General features: G+C 56.7%; 7 protein-coding genes across 7 annotated transcripts; 4 read left to right on the top strand and 3 right to left on the bottom strand.

Moving 5' to 3' along the window:
* Positions 1 to 464: 464 nt before the first annotated feature.
* IWZ02DRAFT_375433 (Dip2/Utp12 family-domain-containing protein) lies at positions 465 to 1,808 on the bottom strand (the record flags this gene model as incomplete). The annotated part of the gene is made up of 1 exon (XM_066764824.1): positions 465 to 1,808. One exon carries the CDS (start codon positions 1,806 to 1,808, stop codon positions 465 to 467), a length of 1,344 nt encoding a protein of 447 aa, XP_066623773.1.
* A 957-nt stretch (positions 1,809 to 2,765) lies between these two features.
* IWZ02DRAFT_375155 (uncharacterized protein) lies at positions 2,766 to 5,716 on the top strand (the record flags this gene model as incomplete). Its single annotated transcript, XM_066764805.1, has 5 exons — positions 2,766 to 2,863; positions 2,931 to 3,366; positions 3,568 to 5,262; positions 5,315 to 5,606; positions 5,655 to 5,716. 5 exons carry the CDS (start codon positions 2,766 to 2,768, stop codon positions 5,714 to 5,716), a joined length of 2,583 nt encoding a protein of 860 aa, XP_066623772.1.
* An 851-nt stretch (positions 5,717 to 6,567) lies between these two features.
* Positions 6,568 to 8,160, top strand: IWZ02DRAFT_432142 (TIP49 C-terminus-domain-containing protein; the record flags this gene model as incomplete). The annotated part of the gene is made up of 4 exons (XM_066766199.1): positions 6,568 to 6,717; positions 6,768 to 7,041; positions 7,095 to 7,642; positions 7,699 to 8,160. 4 exons carry the CDS (start codon positions 6,568 to 6,570, stop codon positions 8,158 to 8,160), a joined length of 1,434 nt encoding a protein of 477 aa, XP_066623771.1.
* Positions 8,161 to 8,888: 728 nt separating this feature from the next.
* Positions 8,889 to 10,133, bottom strand: IWZ02DRAFT_375970 (AKAP7 2'5' RNA ligase-like domain-containing protein; the record flags this gene model as incomplete). The annotated part of the gene is made up of 2 exons (XM_066764859.1): positions 8,889 to 9,544; positions 9,731 to 10,133. 2 exons carry the CDS (start codon positions 10,131 to 10,133, stop codon positions 8,889 to 8,891), a joined length of 1,059 nt encoding a protein of 352 aa, XP_066623770.1.
* A 958-nt stretch (positions 10,134 to 11,091) lies between these two features.
* Positions 11,092 to 12,086, bottom strand: IWZ02DRAFT_229592 (signal transduction histidine kinase). The gene is made up of 3 exons (XM_066762932.1): positions 11,827 to 12,086; positions 11,577 to 11,749; positions 11,092 to 11,464 (listed from the first exon to the last, which is right to left on the bottom strand). The coding sequence occupies exons 1-3, from the start codon at positions 11,857 to 11,859 to the stop codon at positions 11,203 to 11,205; spliced, it is 468 nt and encodes a 155-aa protein (XP_066623769.1). The 5' UTR covers positions 11,860 to 12,086; the 3' UTR covers positions 11,092 to 11,202.
* Positions 12,087 to 12,794: 708 nt separating this feature from the next.
* Positions 12,795 to 13,757, top strand: IWZ02DRAFT_229895 (uncharacterized protein). Its single transcript, XM_066762933.1, has one exon. The coding sequence runs from the start codon at positions 12,933 to 12,935 to the stop codon at positions 13,467 to 13,469; it is 537 nt and encodes a 178-aa protein (XP_066623768.1). The 5' UTR covers positions 12,795 to 12,932; the 3' UTR covers positions 13,470 to 13,757.
* A 1,175-nt stretch (positions 13,758 to 14,932) lies between these two features.
* Positions 14,933 to 16,049, top strand: IWZ02DRAFT_229897 (uncharacterized protein). Its single transcript, XM_066762934.1, has 2 exons — positions 14,933 to 15,807; positions 15,965 to 16,049. Exon 1 carries the CDS (start codon positions 15,090 to 15,092, stop codon positions 15,651 to 15,653), a length of 564 nt encoding a protein of 187 aa, XP_066623767.1. The 5' UTR covers positions 14,933 to 15,089; the 3' UTR covers positions 15,654 to 15,807; positions 15,965 to 16,049.
* The last annotated feature ends 59 nt before the right edge of the window (positions 16,050 to 16,108 follow it).

Below are 16,108 nucleotides of genomic sequence, written 5' to 3'. Positions count from 1 at the left end.
CCAGACACTGTCAACAAGAAACGGCGTGACGCGAGGCTGTCCCGCAGCACCTGTTGGGCTTGTCAAAGGGCGGCGAGGGCGGATGGGAGTTGTGGGGTTTGGATGACATGGCAGGGTGGTAGCCGGACCACCGGCAGTGGTCGACCACAGTCAGTTGGTTGATGATGCAAGCGAACTGCCTGTTGGAGAAAAGTCGGCTTATCTCAGCCTTTTGTAGAATCCAGCAACCACCTCCCTGAAAAATCAAGGCAATTTTTCTAAATCCCAGCGCTATGCATTGGCAGACTAGAAATCGAGCCCGATTCGTTCCAGTAGAATCTCAACGCCGCAGCCCCTGGTCCGTTTGCCCTGACACGGGCAACATCAAATCCTTCAACCAATGACGCCCTCTTTTGGTCTGCAACGGCAGAGACATGAAAAGGAAATGGGTTACATGAAAGAAAATGACGAATGATGCGAGACAATCATTGGCGTCTTCTGCCACTGCCGAAACCCATCCGCTGCGCGGCAGCAGACCTCTTGGTTGGTCTAGGAGTCTCGACCTCGCTGCCAGACAAGTCCTCTCCTTCTTCGTCGACATCTTCCTCGAGCTCATCCTCAAATTCTTCGTCGCCCGAGTCGTTTTCGGTTTCCTCAGCCTCATCGTCCAGAACATCCTCGTCCTCACTGGCCTCTGACCCATCTTCAGCCTCGGCATTAAAGTTCATGGCACCGTCATCACTGCTCTCAGCCCCGTCGAGCTCGTCGAATTCCTTGACGCTGCGACCATCCGTGATAGCTCCGGCAACCTCGTCATCATCGTCCTCGGATTCATCGTCTTGGCCCTCGACATAAATGACACCCTCCTCATCTTCATCGTCGTCCATCGCGGCGGATTTCTGCATGTTCTTTCTGAGCTCCAATTGAGCCGAGAGCATATCGAGCTTGCCCTTTAATGTGAGCAGAGGCTGTAGACCGCTTGCCCTCTCCTTGATGACGCGGTTTAGACTCGTCAGCTGGCGCATGACCTCCTGTCTGCCGGCAAGGTAGCCACCGTGCGACACTATCGACCATTGCACCCAAACCATGAGGTTTCCGGCACGACCAGGTCTCTTGTGTAGTCTTTCGGCAAGCTTGCGGAGAAGATTTGCAACGAGCGGCGAGGGAAGACGTTCAATGGTAGCTCTGACGCTGTCTAGGTCGTTCATTTCGAAACATGACTCGAGAAGCTCGCGGTCGTTGGTTTTGAGGGCTTGAGTCAGGACAGTGCTCAACGACGTGGCGGAGGGCGCAGACAGGGCGCGGTTGTTGTTTGTGGGCGCTAATGCGCGCGACGGCGCGTTCGAGTCTTCAAAGGTAGCCTCGACGTCGACGACCTCGGGGGCGTTGGCCTGGAGCAGCTCGCCGAATGAGGGAGGTTCGGCGTCTGCTTGCGCAGCGTCATCTCCGTTTTGCATGGCGACATCAGTGGCTCCAGCTTTGGTATCGGCGGCGTCTTGTTCGTCATCGGAGCTCGACAGATCGCTCATGTCTTCCTCGCCGCTCGAAATGGTGACGACGTCTAGAGTAGCATCTTGCATGTCAACATCGGCGCTGCCAACGACAGCCTGCGACTCGTCGGCCTGGGCTCCTCTGGTGCGCTTGGTGCCGTTGACGGCCGCGACGGGGCGCTTGGCGACATTTTGGCCCGAGGGCACGAGAGCGGCGAGGGCGGATTTGGAGGCGGTAGTTTTGGATTGAGGGTCGGAACGTTTCGTCTTCTTGGAGGGGAGGGGGGAGTCGAGATTGGCGGCCTCGGCGTTGCGGCGAGAGGAGAGGGCGGTGGGCATGGCTGGCGAAGGGTGGTGATGGGCGCTGAGGTGGAGGGAGCGGGAGTGGGCCAAAATTTTTGTTGTCGAGACGAGACGTCCAGTCGGCATCGGGGCAGATGCGATTAGATAAGGGCTGGAAGTGGCCGGGAAGGGTTAGGCAGGTTAGGGGAGAGGGTGGCCGTGCACGGCAGCCAGGCGTCAGTGCCGGCACAATAAATGGCTGCTTCTGCCCGGCCAAAGCCGTCCGAGGTTTTTGGTCCCGTCGTCGTCGCGTCCAGTCGTCGCTGCTCGGGCTCCGGACCACTGATTCGCCGCAACCGCAACCGCTACCGCAACCGCAACCACCACCAACCGATTCCACCACTACCGTACCTACCCACCTTACCTTACCTTACCTTGGTCTAGCCCGTTCCGCCCCGACTGCCTACCACCTACCACCTACCACCCACCACCCACCACCTACATCCTGAGCTCCAGTCTGCTTTTGAACACAGTGGCTCTGACGACAGCTCCCTTCAAGCTCCCCCAGCTCAGCTCTACTCAAATCCGCCTTGTCGCGCCATTTGTTGAACCCTGTCGCTGTCGGTCCGCCGTCTCCGCAAGCTCCTTCTGACTTACTGTCCCCGCCGTCGTCCTTTTCGTCGCGCCGCCCTTCACCTTCCTTCCCGGTCCAGGGCATCACCACACGCGGCGCACGTGATCCGCCGCCGCCCTTGGTGTTTCGCTCGGCCCGTATATATTGCCTGCTCGGGGTCTCTGCTCTTCGATTCCTCCCATCCCCCCCGGCTCTGTCCAAAAACAAAGCGCAGTCTCAGGCGTGTCGCAGCTCCGCACAACGCGTCATCCCATTCCTAGCGCGTCCCCAAGCTCCAATTCCACTCGCCCACCGCCACCACTCCTTTTGTCGCTGCTGCAGCCTGGTGGAGCTGGCGCCCAGTCGCGTTATCCACGGGCCTCTCTTTTCGTCGCGTTTGCATGGCCGTCATGACCTCGCCCGCAACGGACAAGCCGTCCTTGGATGCGAAACCCGTTCCATCTGCAGACACGATGGCTTTGGACTCCAACATCAACGGGTGAGTCGGTCCTTGATATTATTTTCCAAAGCGCATATAGTTAATCCATACTTGTCGCATGCAGAAGCGCAAATGATCATGACCCGCTCTTTGATGAAGACCCGACGCCTCACCTCGACTTGCCTGATCCGCCGCTCGCCGACACTACACACGACACCGTCGCCGCGACAAACGGCAACAGCGCCACGAATGGAACATCCCCGGCGCCCGATGCGCTCCATGTGAAAGATTCCTTGCCAGCACCTGCGGGCGACGGCAATGGTGATATTGCGCCCACTGCGCCCATCCTCGCAGAGAATCCGCCCGACGTGCCGCAGACCCTTCCTCCCGCGCCTGACAGCCTCACGACGACAACCCAACCTCCTTCGATCGACCAGCCCACCTCCAACGATCGCAAGGACCTTACAGACGCTACCAGCGCGACCGACGACGTGAAGCCACCTGTCGAGATGGGTGAGCAAGATTCTCAGCCTCCCACCGAGCCTGCGCAATCTGCGCCAGCCGTGGAAACTGCGCCCGCCGACGTCGCGCCTTCTGCGCCGCCCGCGCCACCCGCCGTCGATTCTACTGCACCGACCAACGATGTTGACAGCAAAATGGACATATCTGAGGAAGAGACGGTTGAGGCGCATGCGCCCGCGTCCCAGGAGGTCACACACAAGGAGGAGCCTTCTGAACAGGTGTCTGCCATTCCTTCCACCGAGGTTGCGCCCCAAGCTCCCACGACGGCCGACGCCGGCCACACCAATGTGACCGCCGCCGCGAGTGCAACCCCAATCGCCGGCGGTTCAGACCATCTGATGGAAGATGCGCCTGCAATGACCAAGACCAGGCCGCGCGAAGATGATGAGGACGAAGGCGGTCCGTCCGCGAAGCGCGCAAGAACCGCTGAGGGTACCGCCGAAGCTGAGGCAAAGCCAGCCGATGCGCCTACGCCTGCGGCTGTGCCGACAACCAACGGAAATTCAGCGCAACCGCCCAAGCCAGCAAAAATCGAGACCAATAACGTCGCCGTCCCAACAGAGGCTGCTCCGACCACCCCTGCCATCAGTAATGCGCCGGAGAAGAAGAAGTACGATCAAGCAGAACTTACGCTGGCGCAACACAAGTTCTTGATGGATCGCCTTCGCGGCGCAAAGAAGACCAAGTCGGCCGCGCCTTTTCTTCATCCCGTCGACCCGGTGACACTTAATATTCCTCACTACCCGCAAATAATTCAACATCCAATGGACCTCGGCACGATGGAGTCGAAGCTCAGGGATAAGAAGTATCAGAGTGTCGACGACTTCATGTCCGACTTTTACCTCATGATTGACAACTGCATCACCTTCAATGGAACGGCACACCCCATTGCGCAGACGGCCTGGAATTTGCAAGTGTGGTTTGAGCGGGGAATGCACCTCTTGCCTGCCCGAGACGCTCAGGCTGAGCCCCCCAAGAGAACGAAGAAATCGAGCAATGGTCCGCCCAAGGCTCGTCGCGAATCTCGCGCCCATGTTCCTGCTCATTCTCCCAAAGATTCCAACACGCCGACGGTTACGTATGCTCTGCAAGCAGATGGAACGCCGTTGATTCGTCGCGACTCGACGACCGGTGACGGCCGCCCGAAGCGAGAGATTCACAGACCGCCACCCAAGGATCTCCCATACACTAACCCAAGGCCCAAGAGCAAGAAGTCGCAGCTAGAGCTCAAGTTTTGTGACATGGTCGTCAACGAAATGCTCAAGCCCAAGCATCAGGTCTTTTCCTACCCATTCCTCGCTCCCGTCGATCCGATCGCTTTGAACATTCCCCAGTATTTGAAAATCATTAAAAAGCCCATAGATCTTGGCACGATTGCCAGCAGGCTCAAGCATGGGGAGTACAATGGGGCCAAGGAGGTCAAGGCAGACATTGAGCTCATGTTTGCCAACTGCTTCAAATTCAATCCCGAAGGAGACGAGGTTAACAAAATGGGACACTTGCTCCAGGATCTCTTCAAAAGAACTTGGGAGAAGAAGGCGGATTGGCTGGCGCAGCATGCTCCTGCCTCTGAGCCTGAGTCGGAAGAGGACGAAGAAGAGGAAGAGGAAGAGAGCGATGGCGAAGACGAGGAGGCCATTCGGCAGCGCCAGGCTGAAATTGCCCAGCAAATCATGAAATTGACGCAAGAGCAGCTGGCCTTGCAGAACAAGAAGAAGAGTTCGCCCAAATACAGCGGCAAGAAGAGCGCAAAGAAGGAGAAGGAGAGCAAGCCCAAGAAGGCTTCCAAGCCGGCTCTTCCGCTGAAGCCCAAGAAGAAACAACGTCAGATCACATTTGAAGAGAAGCGTCTCATCTCGGAGACCATCGGCAACTTGGATGAGAATCAGATGGCAAGGGCAGTCCAAATCATCCGGAATGGTGTGCCCTCTCTTCAGGTAAGAACCTCACTCAAAGTTGGTCCCATGGATTCAAGGCTGACATTGATAGGGTGTCAATGACGACGAGCTTGAGCTTGACATTGACACCATCCCTAATGACGTTCTCCATGACCTGCTCAAGTACATCAAGACCGTGGCCCCGGACTCTATCGTTGTCAACCAGCAGCCGGTAGCTCAAGACGACGACTACGAGCCTCCTGCTCGCAAGGCGCAGGCACAACCTAGGAAGAACAAGCCCATGGGCAAACATGAGCAGGAAGCTGCAATTGCGGACATCAAGCAGCGCTTGCAAAACTTTACCAACAGAGGTTCAAGCGATGACGCAAGCCCTGAACCTGCTGGTAAGTTGATTGACGGCCTTGTTTCTCCCGTTTTAACACATTTGGCAGCTCTCCACCGCGATGGCTCTGACGACGACGACTCGAGTGCGTCGGAAAGCGAAGAGGAGTAATCTTCGGATTGTCGATGGCTTCAAAGTTGGCGTTTGAGGCGCAATCATAGACGACATTAGGGACCCTCCCACGTCGGCTTTGCCTCTACTCTATTCTTCCTCGCTTACAGCGGGAACACATCCCTCCCTTGCGTATTCTCCTTCGCTGTACAACAGTCCTCTTGCAAGCCCTTCACTTCCCTTGTGTTTTTCCGCCCCCTTTCTTTCTTTCTAGTTCTTGTCGATAAGGTTGAAGCTTGGGCTCTGCTGGCTAGCGGAGTCGTAGTTGACGATGGATGATTGACGTTTACGAGTGCAAGGGTGGGATTCCGGGAAACAGAAAAGTCTGCTTCTTTCTCTACTAGGATGGAGGCGGTACTGCATGAATTGAAGGCAAAAGAAGTCTTTGGAGGCGGCGTGGGTTGGTTCGCTCGTACGACACCTGACAACTACTCTGGCTCTCGGTTTCCCCCATGCCAGCAGCGAGGTATTGTGCAGCAGGGAACGGTGGAATTGGCGACGGATAAGAAGCTGGGACACAGCACATGGCTTGCCATGAGTCGGCCTGGGCTGAGTTGAAAATTAGAGAGTGGATGAGAAATCAAAGGACCATAACCTGTAAAGAAACCATGTCGTGATGTTGTTGTTCAGACTAGGAGCATTCTTGATGCTGAGGTAAGACTACCGAGCCGCTGGTCTTGGCAGTTGTCGCGCATCGCGTTTCGACGCCCCAGCTTTGAATTTCCCTAAGCTTCAACACACCCAAACCGTCAAGCTCCGTTCCACCGCGCTAGAATATTCCCAGCCACCCTTTCATCGCGTTCTGACTTCCGACTACAACGGTCCAATATCCATCGAAGACCGCCATCGCCATGGCGCCGGTTCAGATCAGCGAAGTCAAGGGCAGCTCGCGAGAGAACCGCACCGCTGCGCATTCGCACATCAAGGGACTTGGATTGAGGACTGACGGCACGGCCGAAAAGAATGGAGGAGGTTTTGTGGGCCAGACAGCATCGCGAGAGGTAAAGGCCATCACCTCAACTACGCAGCTTGCAGCCTGTCGCGAAAACAGCAGCGTTCTGGCATGTTTGCTTATGGAGTAGCGGCTAATGTAGAGTTCTGCCAGGCATGTGGAGTTGTCGTGGATTTGATCAAGGCGAAGAAGATGTCTGGCAGGGCAGTGTTGCTGGCTGGAGGACCCGGCACCGGGAAGACGGCCCTCGCGCAAGCCGTCGCACACGAATTGGGAACCAAGGTCCCGTTCTGCCCCATTGTCGGCAGCGAGATATATTCGGCAGAGGTCAAGAAGACGGAGGCGCTCATGGAGTGCTTCAGAAGAGCGATCGGTACGGTGGTCAAGACTAGCCTGGCAAGGTCTTCAGATGCTGATTCGCAATAGGTCTTCGCGTACGCGAAACAAAAGAAGTCTACGAAGGCGAGGTCACTGAGCTCACGCCAGAGGAAGCCGAGAACCCTCTGGGCGGTTACGGCCGCACCATCTCGCACCTCCTCGTCGTGCTCAAGTCGGCAAAGGGAACCAAGAAGCTGCGGCTGGACCCATCGATCTATGAGGCCATCCAAAAAGAGCGCGTGCGGCTCGGCGACGTCATATACATCGAAGCCAACACGGGAGCCGTCAAGCGTGTGGGCCGCTCAGACGCCTACGCGACCGAATTCGATCTCGAGGCCGAGGAATACGTGCCGGTGCCCAAGGGCGACGTGCACAAGAAGAAGGAGGTGGTGCAGGACGTGACGCTTCATGACCTCGACGTGGCCAACGCGCGGCCGCAGGGAGGCCAGGACATTATGAGCATGATGGGCCAGCTCATGAAGCCGCGCAAGACGGAAATTACCGAGAAGCTGCGCGCCGAGATCAACAAGGTCGTCAACAAGTACATTGACCAGGGCGTCGCAGAGCTAGTCCCGGGCGTTCTCTTCATCGACGAGGTAAGCAAGCCCCCAACATCATGCCCATCAAATCCAATCACCACTGACATCCCCAGGTCCACATGCTCGACCTCGAAACCTTCACCTTCCTCAACCGCGCCCTCGAATCCACCATCTCGCCCATCGTCATTCTCGCCTCCAACCGCGGCCTCTGCCCCATCCGCGGCGCCGAAACCACCCTGCCGCCATCCGCCCACGGCCTGCCGCCCGACCTGCTGGCGCGCCTGCTCATCATCCCCACGCACCCTTACGCGCCCGACGAGGTGCGCCAGATCATCCGCGCGCGCGCCCGCACCGAGGGCCTGCGCATCGTCGAGCCCGCCCTCGATCGCGTCGGCGATGCCGGCGTCAAGGTCAGTCTGCGCTATGCGCTGCAGTTGCTGGCGCCGGCACAGGTGCTTGCGCGCGTGGGCGGCAGGGAGGAGGTCGGAACGGCGGATGTCGAGGAGGCGCAGGATTTATTCTTAGATGCTGGGCGTAGTGCGCAGGGTGTTGCGAGGGGTGGCTTCATCGCTTGAGTCAGGGGGGGAGCTTTGAGCTGGATGAGAAGTAGAAGCGTGGATGATGGAGAGTGGATAGTCGAGATAGATAGCTCCTGCCCTCTCCTTTCCTTTCCTGTTCCTTTCCCCTTTCTATTTTTTCTTCAATATGGATGGTTGTGGGCCATTCCATCGAGGAAGCAGATCAGATGGATGCATGCAGATGGGCGACGGGCTAAAAAGGACCTACACACGGCACCGAAGTATGCCGAGAGAATCCGAAGACACAGACAGACAGATAGCGGAAACGGCGGGAAAAAAGCCGCGCGCACCAATGTTGGTATGGTGGTCGTCAGCGCAGGCGAAGCAGGAGAAGGAGAAGCAGATGGAGATGAAGAGGAAAAAAAAGTTGATGACAATGTCCAACAACGACCTGGACCTGGACCTGAATTCGTGCCGTACGTGTGCATGCATGCTGTCGAGATGAGATGGGTAACGGCTGGTGGGGGCACTGCTCTGGAGACGTGGAGTAAGGTAAGGTAGGTGTCTAGTAGTGTCTATCCATTCAGGACATCAGGAGAAGTGCTGGCCAATGTAAGTACATGTAGGAATGTACATGTGTAGAACGAGGACGGGAAGGCGGAGGAAATCGAGCGCGACGGCAACCGTTGCGGTGGTTGCTAGGTTGTTTGTTGAGGTACAACCATTTTACCATATATATGTACGTTGTGTGACATGGGTGCTCATCAAACCACTCCCTACCCTCCCTACTCAAACCCCACAGACGCCACCTCCCGATACCCAAGACCCCTACCCTCACCCAAATCCTTCGCACCCATCTCACACACGGCGACGCCCTCAACCCTCACCCCCTCGGCCCAAACAAAGCCATCAAACCTCTCTATCAACGGCCTAGCATCGAACTTACCCCTGTCTCTGTCTCTGCCCCTCCCGCCTCGTCCACCATCACCACCGCGTCGCCGCGCGTCCTTGGCGTAAATGGTGTTGACGAGCGTGGCATGCAGACGCAACGCGCGGTCATCTGGCACAAGCAGCTCTGCCGAGGCGAAAGCGTCGCGCACGGCGGTTGCGAAGGCGTAGAGCCGGTTAGTTGGGTCGTGGGGCGCGGCGTAGAGGATTGAGGTGCGCGAGGGGCTTTGCATGGGGTGGAGGCCTTGGAGGGAGAGCGAGAGAGGGGGTTGGTCTGATGGTGGATGATGAGGGTCTGAGTGGGAGGAGAGTTGGGGTTGGTTTGGTGACTCGGACTGAGACTGCGATTGGGATTGGCGGAGGAGCGATGATAGATTCAGACTGTGCAGGAGGGCGAGGGCGCGTGCGATGCTTTCGTCGTCGCGCAGTGACATGACGCCCAGTGTGAGGTGCAGTGTGCCGACAGGGCGGACGGCCGAAGGCGAGAAGGGCGCTGTTGCCGTTCCATGCGTTGTGTTGTCGTCGTTATCAGCTGTCTGCGCTACGCCTCCCCCGTTGTTCTTTTCCGTTGCGTCATCCTTGCTCTTTTCTGCGTCGCCCTGGAGCTCTTTTCCATCAGCATGCTCGGCGTGGGTCGTGGTTGGTTTCGTCTGATCATGCGCTCCCTTACGCTCACCACTTCCCCCCTCTTTCCCCAGCACCTCCCGCCGGAATCGCGCGATCGAGGCTTCAAGCTGCGGTCGTGTCGTTGCCGTCACGAGCGGGATGCACGAGAAATGCGTGAGCGGCGGCTTTTTCTGATTCCCTTTTCCCGAACTCTTCCCACCCCACTTCCCCGAACCCACAGCATTAGAATCTCCTCCTCCAGCCAATGCCGCTGGCCGCTGCTCATTCGCAATATCAGTGCTTTGGGCTGAAGTTGCCGCGGCTGCAGCATCAGTTGGCGCGTTCGATGACGGAATGGGGGCAGCGGAATGGGCCGACGCGAGTGCGTCCGAATCTGTGTTTCCCGAGGTCGCGGTTGTCGAGGGAATGGATGGGCCACCTTTATGGCCGCCTATCTTCGCGCCGCGCCGCGGCATGCCGAGCGACGTCGTCGATGATGATAGGGTAGACTTGGTGGTCGAGTCCGGGTATGAGCGGCGAGACTGCGCGTGGACTTGTGATTCAACTGTCGGGATCGCAAGGCCAGATGTTGGAGATTCCGATTTTCTCTCTGCCCGTGGAGAGGCTGGTCGTAGTTGGAAAAGGTGAGGACGAGACGGTGAAGTAGAAAAAGAGGCCAGACGTGATAAGTATTTTTGGTTGCAAAAAGGACCAGCGCCGCAACATGTGGCGGCCGCAAAACGAGGCATGAGTCACTCGCGTACTTGCCTGAGTGCCTGCCTACAAATAGTGCGGTTGCCCGTTTGGGAAGTCGCCTGGGTTTGGTCTAGTCTTATGTTAGTCGACGACTGCCGTCGAGGCGAAAGTCGAGGGAGCCAGGGCAGCCAGCGCTAGGCTCGGCACGTGAGGTGCTGATCAGGGTCCTCGAAGCGCAATACCTTAAAGGTACTTGGGGTACATACTCAACTGATTGAATGGGCAAGCCAGCTGTCAGGTTACAAGGTTGGGACTCTGCTAACGTCCAGTTTACAGGGTCACAGAGCTCAGATCGGGCGCAGGACGAGGGGCCGGACGGGCACGACCGAGTCGCAGGCCAGCCATGGAGAAGACCCGACTGGAGTAGCAGCCACCCACATATGACACGACACGTGCCGAGGCAAGGGTACCGTTCTCCTTCTGGAGCTTCTGGAAAACGGGAACCCTTTTGGCTTCTAGAATGCATCACACGATTCATGGTGGAGATTTCGTTGTAGGATTCAAAAGGAGTTTGATGGAAAAAAATAAAAAATAAAATAAAATAGAATTGAGAAGCGGAGCCACCCATGCTATCGCTGCAGAGCCGTAGCCCTTGCAGCAGTTGTCTTTGTTAATAACGAGTTATCCAGAAAACCCATAAGTCATGATTCCAGAGAGACGCAGCCGTTCATCTTCTTCCTCGTCCCAACACAGTCCCACGTCGCTCCAGGGCCCAGCCGAGGGCTCGCGGCGGCAGCAGTAGTCCGGCTTGCTGATGTGACAGGCATACACACGCACTCTTTTCTTCGCCTAAGACGTGTCGTCGTGGTAGAATTTGCGCAACACCTTTTCAACGTCCTTGAACTCCTGCTTGGCCTGCGCAATTGTCTTGGTCAGGCGCTCGAGGCAGACCTTGTCGTCGGGCTCGCTGTGGGTACCCGTCTCGTCCTTGTGCGCACCAAAGTGCTGTATCTTTTCGCAGCTATCCTTGACCTTTGTGAGGCCGAGCGTGGCGGACGAGCCCTTGAGGAAGTGACCGAGCTGGGAGAGCTGGGCGAGGTCCTTTTTTTCACTATCACGCGAGAAGAGGAGATGACGCGTCAGCATGGGGGAAATATGTAGAAAAAGAAGGAAGAAGGGAAAAAAGAAAAAAAAAAAAAAAAAAAAAAAAGAGGTCTTCTTACAGGCTGGATTCCATCTTTTCAAAGGTGCTGTCGGCTTGCTGGAAAAAGTCAAAGACGATGCTCTTGCTAAACTCGCGCTCCTCCTCGTCGTCGTCCATTTCAAGAATCTGCTCAAAGGTTGCCGTATCGATGGCATCGCCAGCTTCGGGCAGGCCGGTGGAGCCCTCCTCGCTCTGTCGGGTCATTGCTGGTCAGCCGTGTAAAACGAACGAGGGCGTGAGGATGGCGGATTGAACGGTCGGGGTCCTACTTTGTCCTCGGGATGATCTGTCGCCCGAGCCATGTCTATGATGTCGTGTAGGATGTGATTCGCGCGTCCTTTGTGCGGGAGGTAGTCGCGTGGCGGGGCGGCGATGGGAACGGCGTCGAGGCGACAGGAGCGGCAGTGGGGTGAGGTCAGCGTCTCTGGAAGCGAGACAAAAGGAAGGATTTTGAATTGGGTGGACGAGTGGGTGGCTGGTTATGGCGCGGGCAGCGAGGCACAAGCCAGCGTAGCGGAAGCTGCTGAGGCACAGGGCAACCAAGGGAGGGAGGGATGGAGGGGGGACGGAGATGGTAGAACCCGAGGCAGAGGCCGGCTGGGCTTAGTAGGTTGGGTGGGTTGGGCTGACTGGCTCTGGCCGCACAAGGGGGAGGGAGGTGGAGAGGGGACGGGACTGGAGCGAAGAAACAAAATGACCGCGCAACGGGCCGACGAAGCGAGCGCGAGGAAAGCTAAGCTAAGGTAGCTACCCTGTTCAGAGGGACGCGAAGGGAAATTTTGTGGTGCCGTCAGGTAGGTAGGTCGAGCGGTGGACCGTGAGGTGAACAATGGCCATGGCTGGGGAGGGGAGGGCAGTGCTTTTGCAGCTGCTGGCCATGGCCCATGGGAGGGAGCGGTGGGGTTGGAGGACGCTGACTCGGCCAGCGCTCACCTTCTTCTGCTCGTCTCTGCCTTTCCAAAGAAATGGATGCAGGCCAAACGGACCAGACCAAAGGCCAAAGCGGTATTGACTTTGGCCATGATATGTGATCCCAGCAGCCCACATAAGGTATGGTCCAGTCGCTGCGTGACGCCATGTCGACATCACCTTCACGGCATATGTGGACTTGCGCTCTGAACAGAACAGAACCAGCAAAGCTCAGCAACCCGAGGCCTCTTGAGCCCGAGCCCCCAGCCGTCGACCTGTTGGTCTTTTCCATGTCGATGCCGTCCAGCAACAATCTAGACCTCCGCTCCAGGCTCATGGTTGATATAGGCCCACGCCATCAGCCCATGCGCCTGACGTCGGGTCCGCGTTGCGCCCCGGCATGGTGACGTATGGGCGCAGGGGTCGCAGAATGGAATACGTGGTACATAGGTAGGTAGGTCGCTGGATGAATTCGGTGTTCCCCGCTTCCGCATCTTCCTGTCTGCGCCCGTTTGGAGATCGTTACCTATTGTCCAGAGTACCTATGTACCTGTACTTGCTTACCACTCGGGGCTGCCGTCACGTTTGCCCTCCACCGCCGACCGGACTCCCGAGCCCCGACCGCCCGGCACCCCCGCCCTCGGCTCAACCCTCTTCTTTGGTCGCTGGCTTCCATTCTTCTTCTCTTCCACTGCATCCATCTGCTGCAGTCAATCAAACTGCATCTCGATCGCTTCTCGAGGTGAGAGCCTCCATCTATTTCCTTTTCGTCCCATCCTGCGTGCAACCACGTGTCTCGTCAATCCCCGCCGTCCCAATCCAGACGCATGCCATCATCACTGCTGCCAAAACAAATCAGCGACGCCCAGAGCCTGCTGGGGAGCACCCTGTCGCCATGCAATTCCATCTTCTTCTCTCTCTTTTTCTCAATGGGCTTCATATGGTTGGCTTTTTCTCTTTTTTTCTTTTCTTTTGTTCCTTTTTCAAGCTTTGCACCCAATAGGCGCCGGCTTGACGATGCGTCGTCATTCACTGTGCGATTCGCGTCTGCATCTTGTCCGTTGAATACGAAGACTTTAACACACTGGCCGGGGTCAAGCCTGCGAGTTTCACAAAGCACCGTCGTTGATCAGAGTTGGCCTACGCTTCACAGAGCGGCCCGCGTGGCAGCTGACTGCCTTTGCACCGTCTTCACCCCTGCATCCTGACCCTGACCCTCCCCAGTCCCTTGGCCCTGGTTTCCTCGATGCCCGCGTCACTCCACAACGGCCGTCGGCTTGTAAAATCAAGTACCGAAAAAACTTGTGCCCCCTCTGCACCCATCCCGGACATATTTCTCCCCTTCTTCTCCGTCGTCACCGCTTCTCAACCGCCACTCCGCAGTAAACACGGCGCTCAATTTGCCAGTTCTGCAGCGCCTCCTGCACGTCTGAAATCCCGGATGACGTCGAGCACAAGGCGCTTACCATCCCTTCTTGGGTATCGCCCAGCACAACTCGGTACTCGACCCATTCCTCTGGAAAGCCTGTAGCCCTCTGAAACGGCGAAACCCGGCATCCCGCGCCACAAGCACGGGAGATGCGCTCTCGGGAGCCAATCTTCCCGCCCACAGCCTTGTACTGCTCCCGATTTCTCCTAGGAAAGAGTCGTTGTCGCCCGAAGCTTGCCTACTTCGGAGCCAAACCCGACCATGCGAACCCCTCCAAGACCTGACCAAGAGATTTGGTCTGCAGCTTTGGCTCTGGTGGTCGTGTTTGCTGGCTTCCATTGGGCGCCACGCGCTTGGTGATCGATTTCTAACCGTTGACCAAGGATTCCAGGCTACCGGTTTCCTCGACTATCCAGTGGGGCCGCATCGATGCTGTCTGCCTCGTGTTTTTTTTTTTTTTTTTTTTTTTTTTTTTTTGGACGCAACAAGATTTAGAGTCAACTCTGGAAGCCATGTCATGGAGACTGTCGAGCAACCAATGGAAATGGCAGTATCAGAAATTGCTTTTTGGTAGGACATTCGAGTACATGGGCTCCTGCACGCGAGAGCTTGGCCTCGGTCACAGCATTTTATCGCCCCGCTCAATGATGAATTTGGCATGCCGGAACTCTCAAAGCCGAGCGTTGAAGGTTAGTCTCAAAATAGGCATGTTTTCCCTCGCTTCTCCGCCTCGCTGCTCTTTTTAAACCCGCAAGAGCGCCTCACACAGCGAATGAAAAAGTTTGGCTCTCGCCTTACTGTGTCTAGCGTCGAAGACTTCGTGTTTCCCGCCCTCCAAACTGTTGAGTACATGCTGACTGATGTTGGACACTTGAGTGAAATCTTCCACAGGCACAATCAGCAGACTTGCGGTTGGCATCCATTCTCGCTCAACCAACGCCGACTGATCAAATGTCACATGTATCAATTATCAATCTTCGCATGAGTTAAAACCTTGAAAGTGAGGATCTGAGAGTCTGATCGTCGATAGAACAACACCATGAATCACCAAGAAGTCACCTCAATTCCCACCGAAAAACGCTGCTGGCGGTCGGCAACTTTCGGCTGGGACCGGGGGGGAGAAACCGATTCTCCGGGACCGACAGATGGTCTGTGCGGAATGGACCCTTCGTGCGGCAGCTTGTGGCAAGTGGAATGACCCTCTTCGGCTCTACGCCACCGATACATTTTCCATCGACCTCTCTATCCACGCGCCCAAACTGTTTTTCTGTTTCACCGCCTCTTTCAAATTGCTTTCGACACCGATCGTCAATCACAACTATCATGCGATCCATCATCAGGCCTCAGCTCTTCTCGCGCCGCTGCTTCACAACCAGCCTGCGCGCACGTTCAATACCACCGTCCTTCCGCACCGCGCCCGGGCCGCAGCGACTCCCCAAAGAAGAACAAGAAATTTTTGAAGAGCTGCAGCGACGCTCCACGGGGGCCTTCAGCACGCCGCGAGCCACACCCGTCGTGAACCAATCACCTCAATCCTCGTCTTCGACCGCCGAACAGACAGCAGGCGGCGACACATTTCAAATCAGCGCCGAAGGCGAGGGAGAGGAGCTACACCCCGATGTCCGGAGAGGAGCGCAGCCGGAGTTTGAGGGTGACGTCAATCCAAAGACGGGAGAAGTGGGTGGTCCCAAGAATGAGCCGCTAAGGTGGGGAGCGCAAGGAGATTGGAGCTTCAATGGCAGGGTCACAGATTTCTAGATGGGATTTGCAAGAGGAGGGTTTCACAAGCTTCAGCATGGAGTCGGCGCGCCAGATAATTTTTGCGTGGCTTGATTGTCTCGGTACGGGCCAAACAACAATCGCGATAGAAGTGTAAAGGGTTTAGAGTGGAGACAGGTTCGCGGGGAGCGAGGTCAGTCTTGCTAACTGTCCTTTGGATCCTACCTTGACACTGTCACCAGCTCTCTGTAACTTCAATCAACAATTTCCTAGCGGCGTTTTCAAGTGCTCACAGTCATAGTATTTCGCAACAAACAAATGAACAGTGTCGAAGGCTCAGCTCTCGTCAGGTCACCAAAAGCCAAACCAGCACGATCCCCGCCAAAACGGAGAACCCTTCTTGAAACGCGCCTTCCGACTAACCAAAACGCCAATCTCTATAATCGACTCGGCCAGGCCGACCGGCCCCCGCTGTGACTGGTCAATTCCAGTGC

Source organism: Phyllosticta citriasiana (assembly GCF_038021145.1).
Source record: "Phyllosticta citriasiana strain CBS 120426 chromosome Unknown IWZ02scaffold_5, whole genome shotgun sequence".
In the NCBI taxonomy this organism is placed as follows: Eukaryota; Fungi; Ascomycota; class Dothideomycetes; order Botryosphaeriales; family Phyllostictaceae; genus Phyllosticta; species Phyllosticta citriasiana.
Note: the sequence above shows the minus strand (reverse complement) of the source record. Positions and strands in the feature narration are given on the sequence as shown.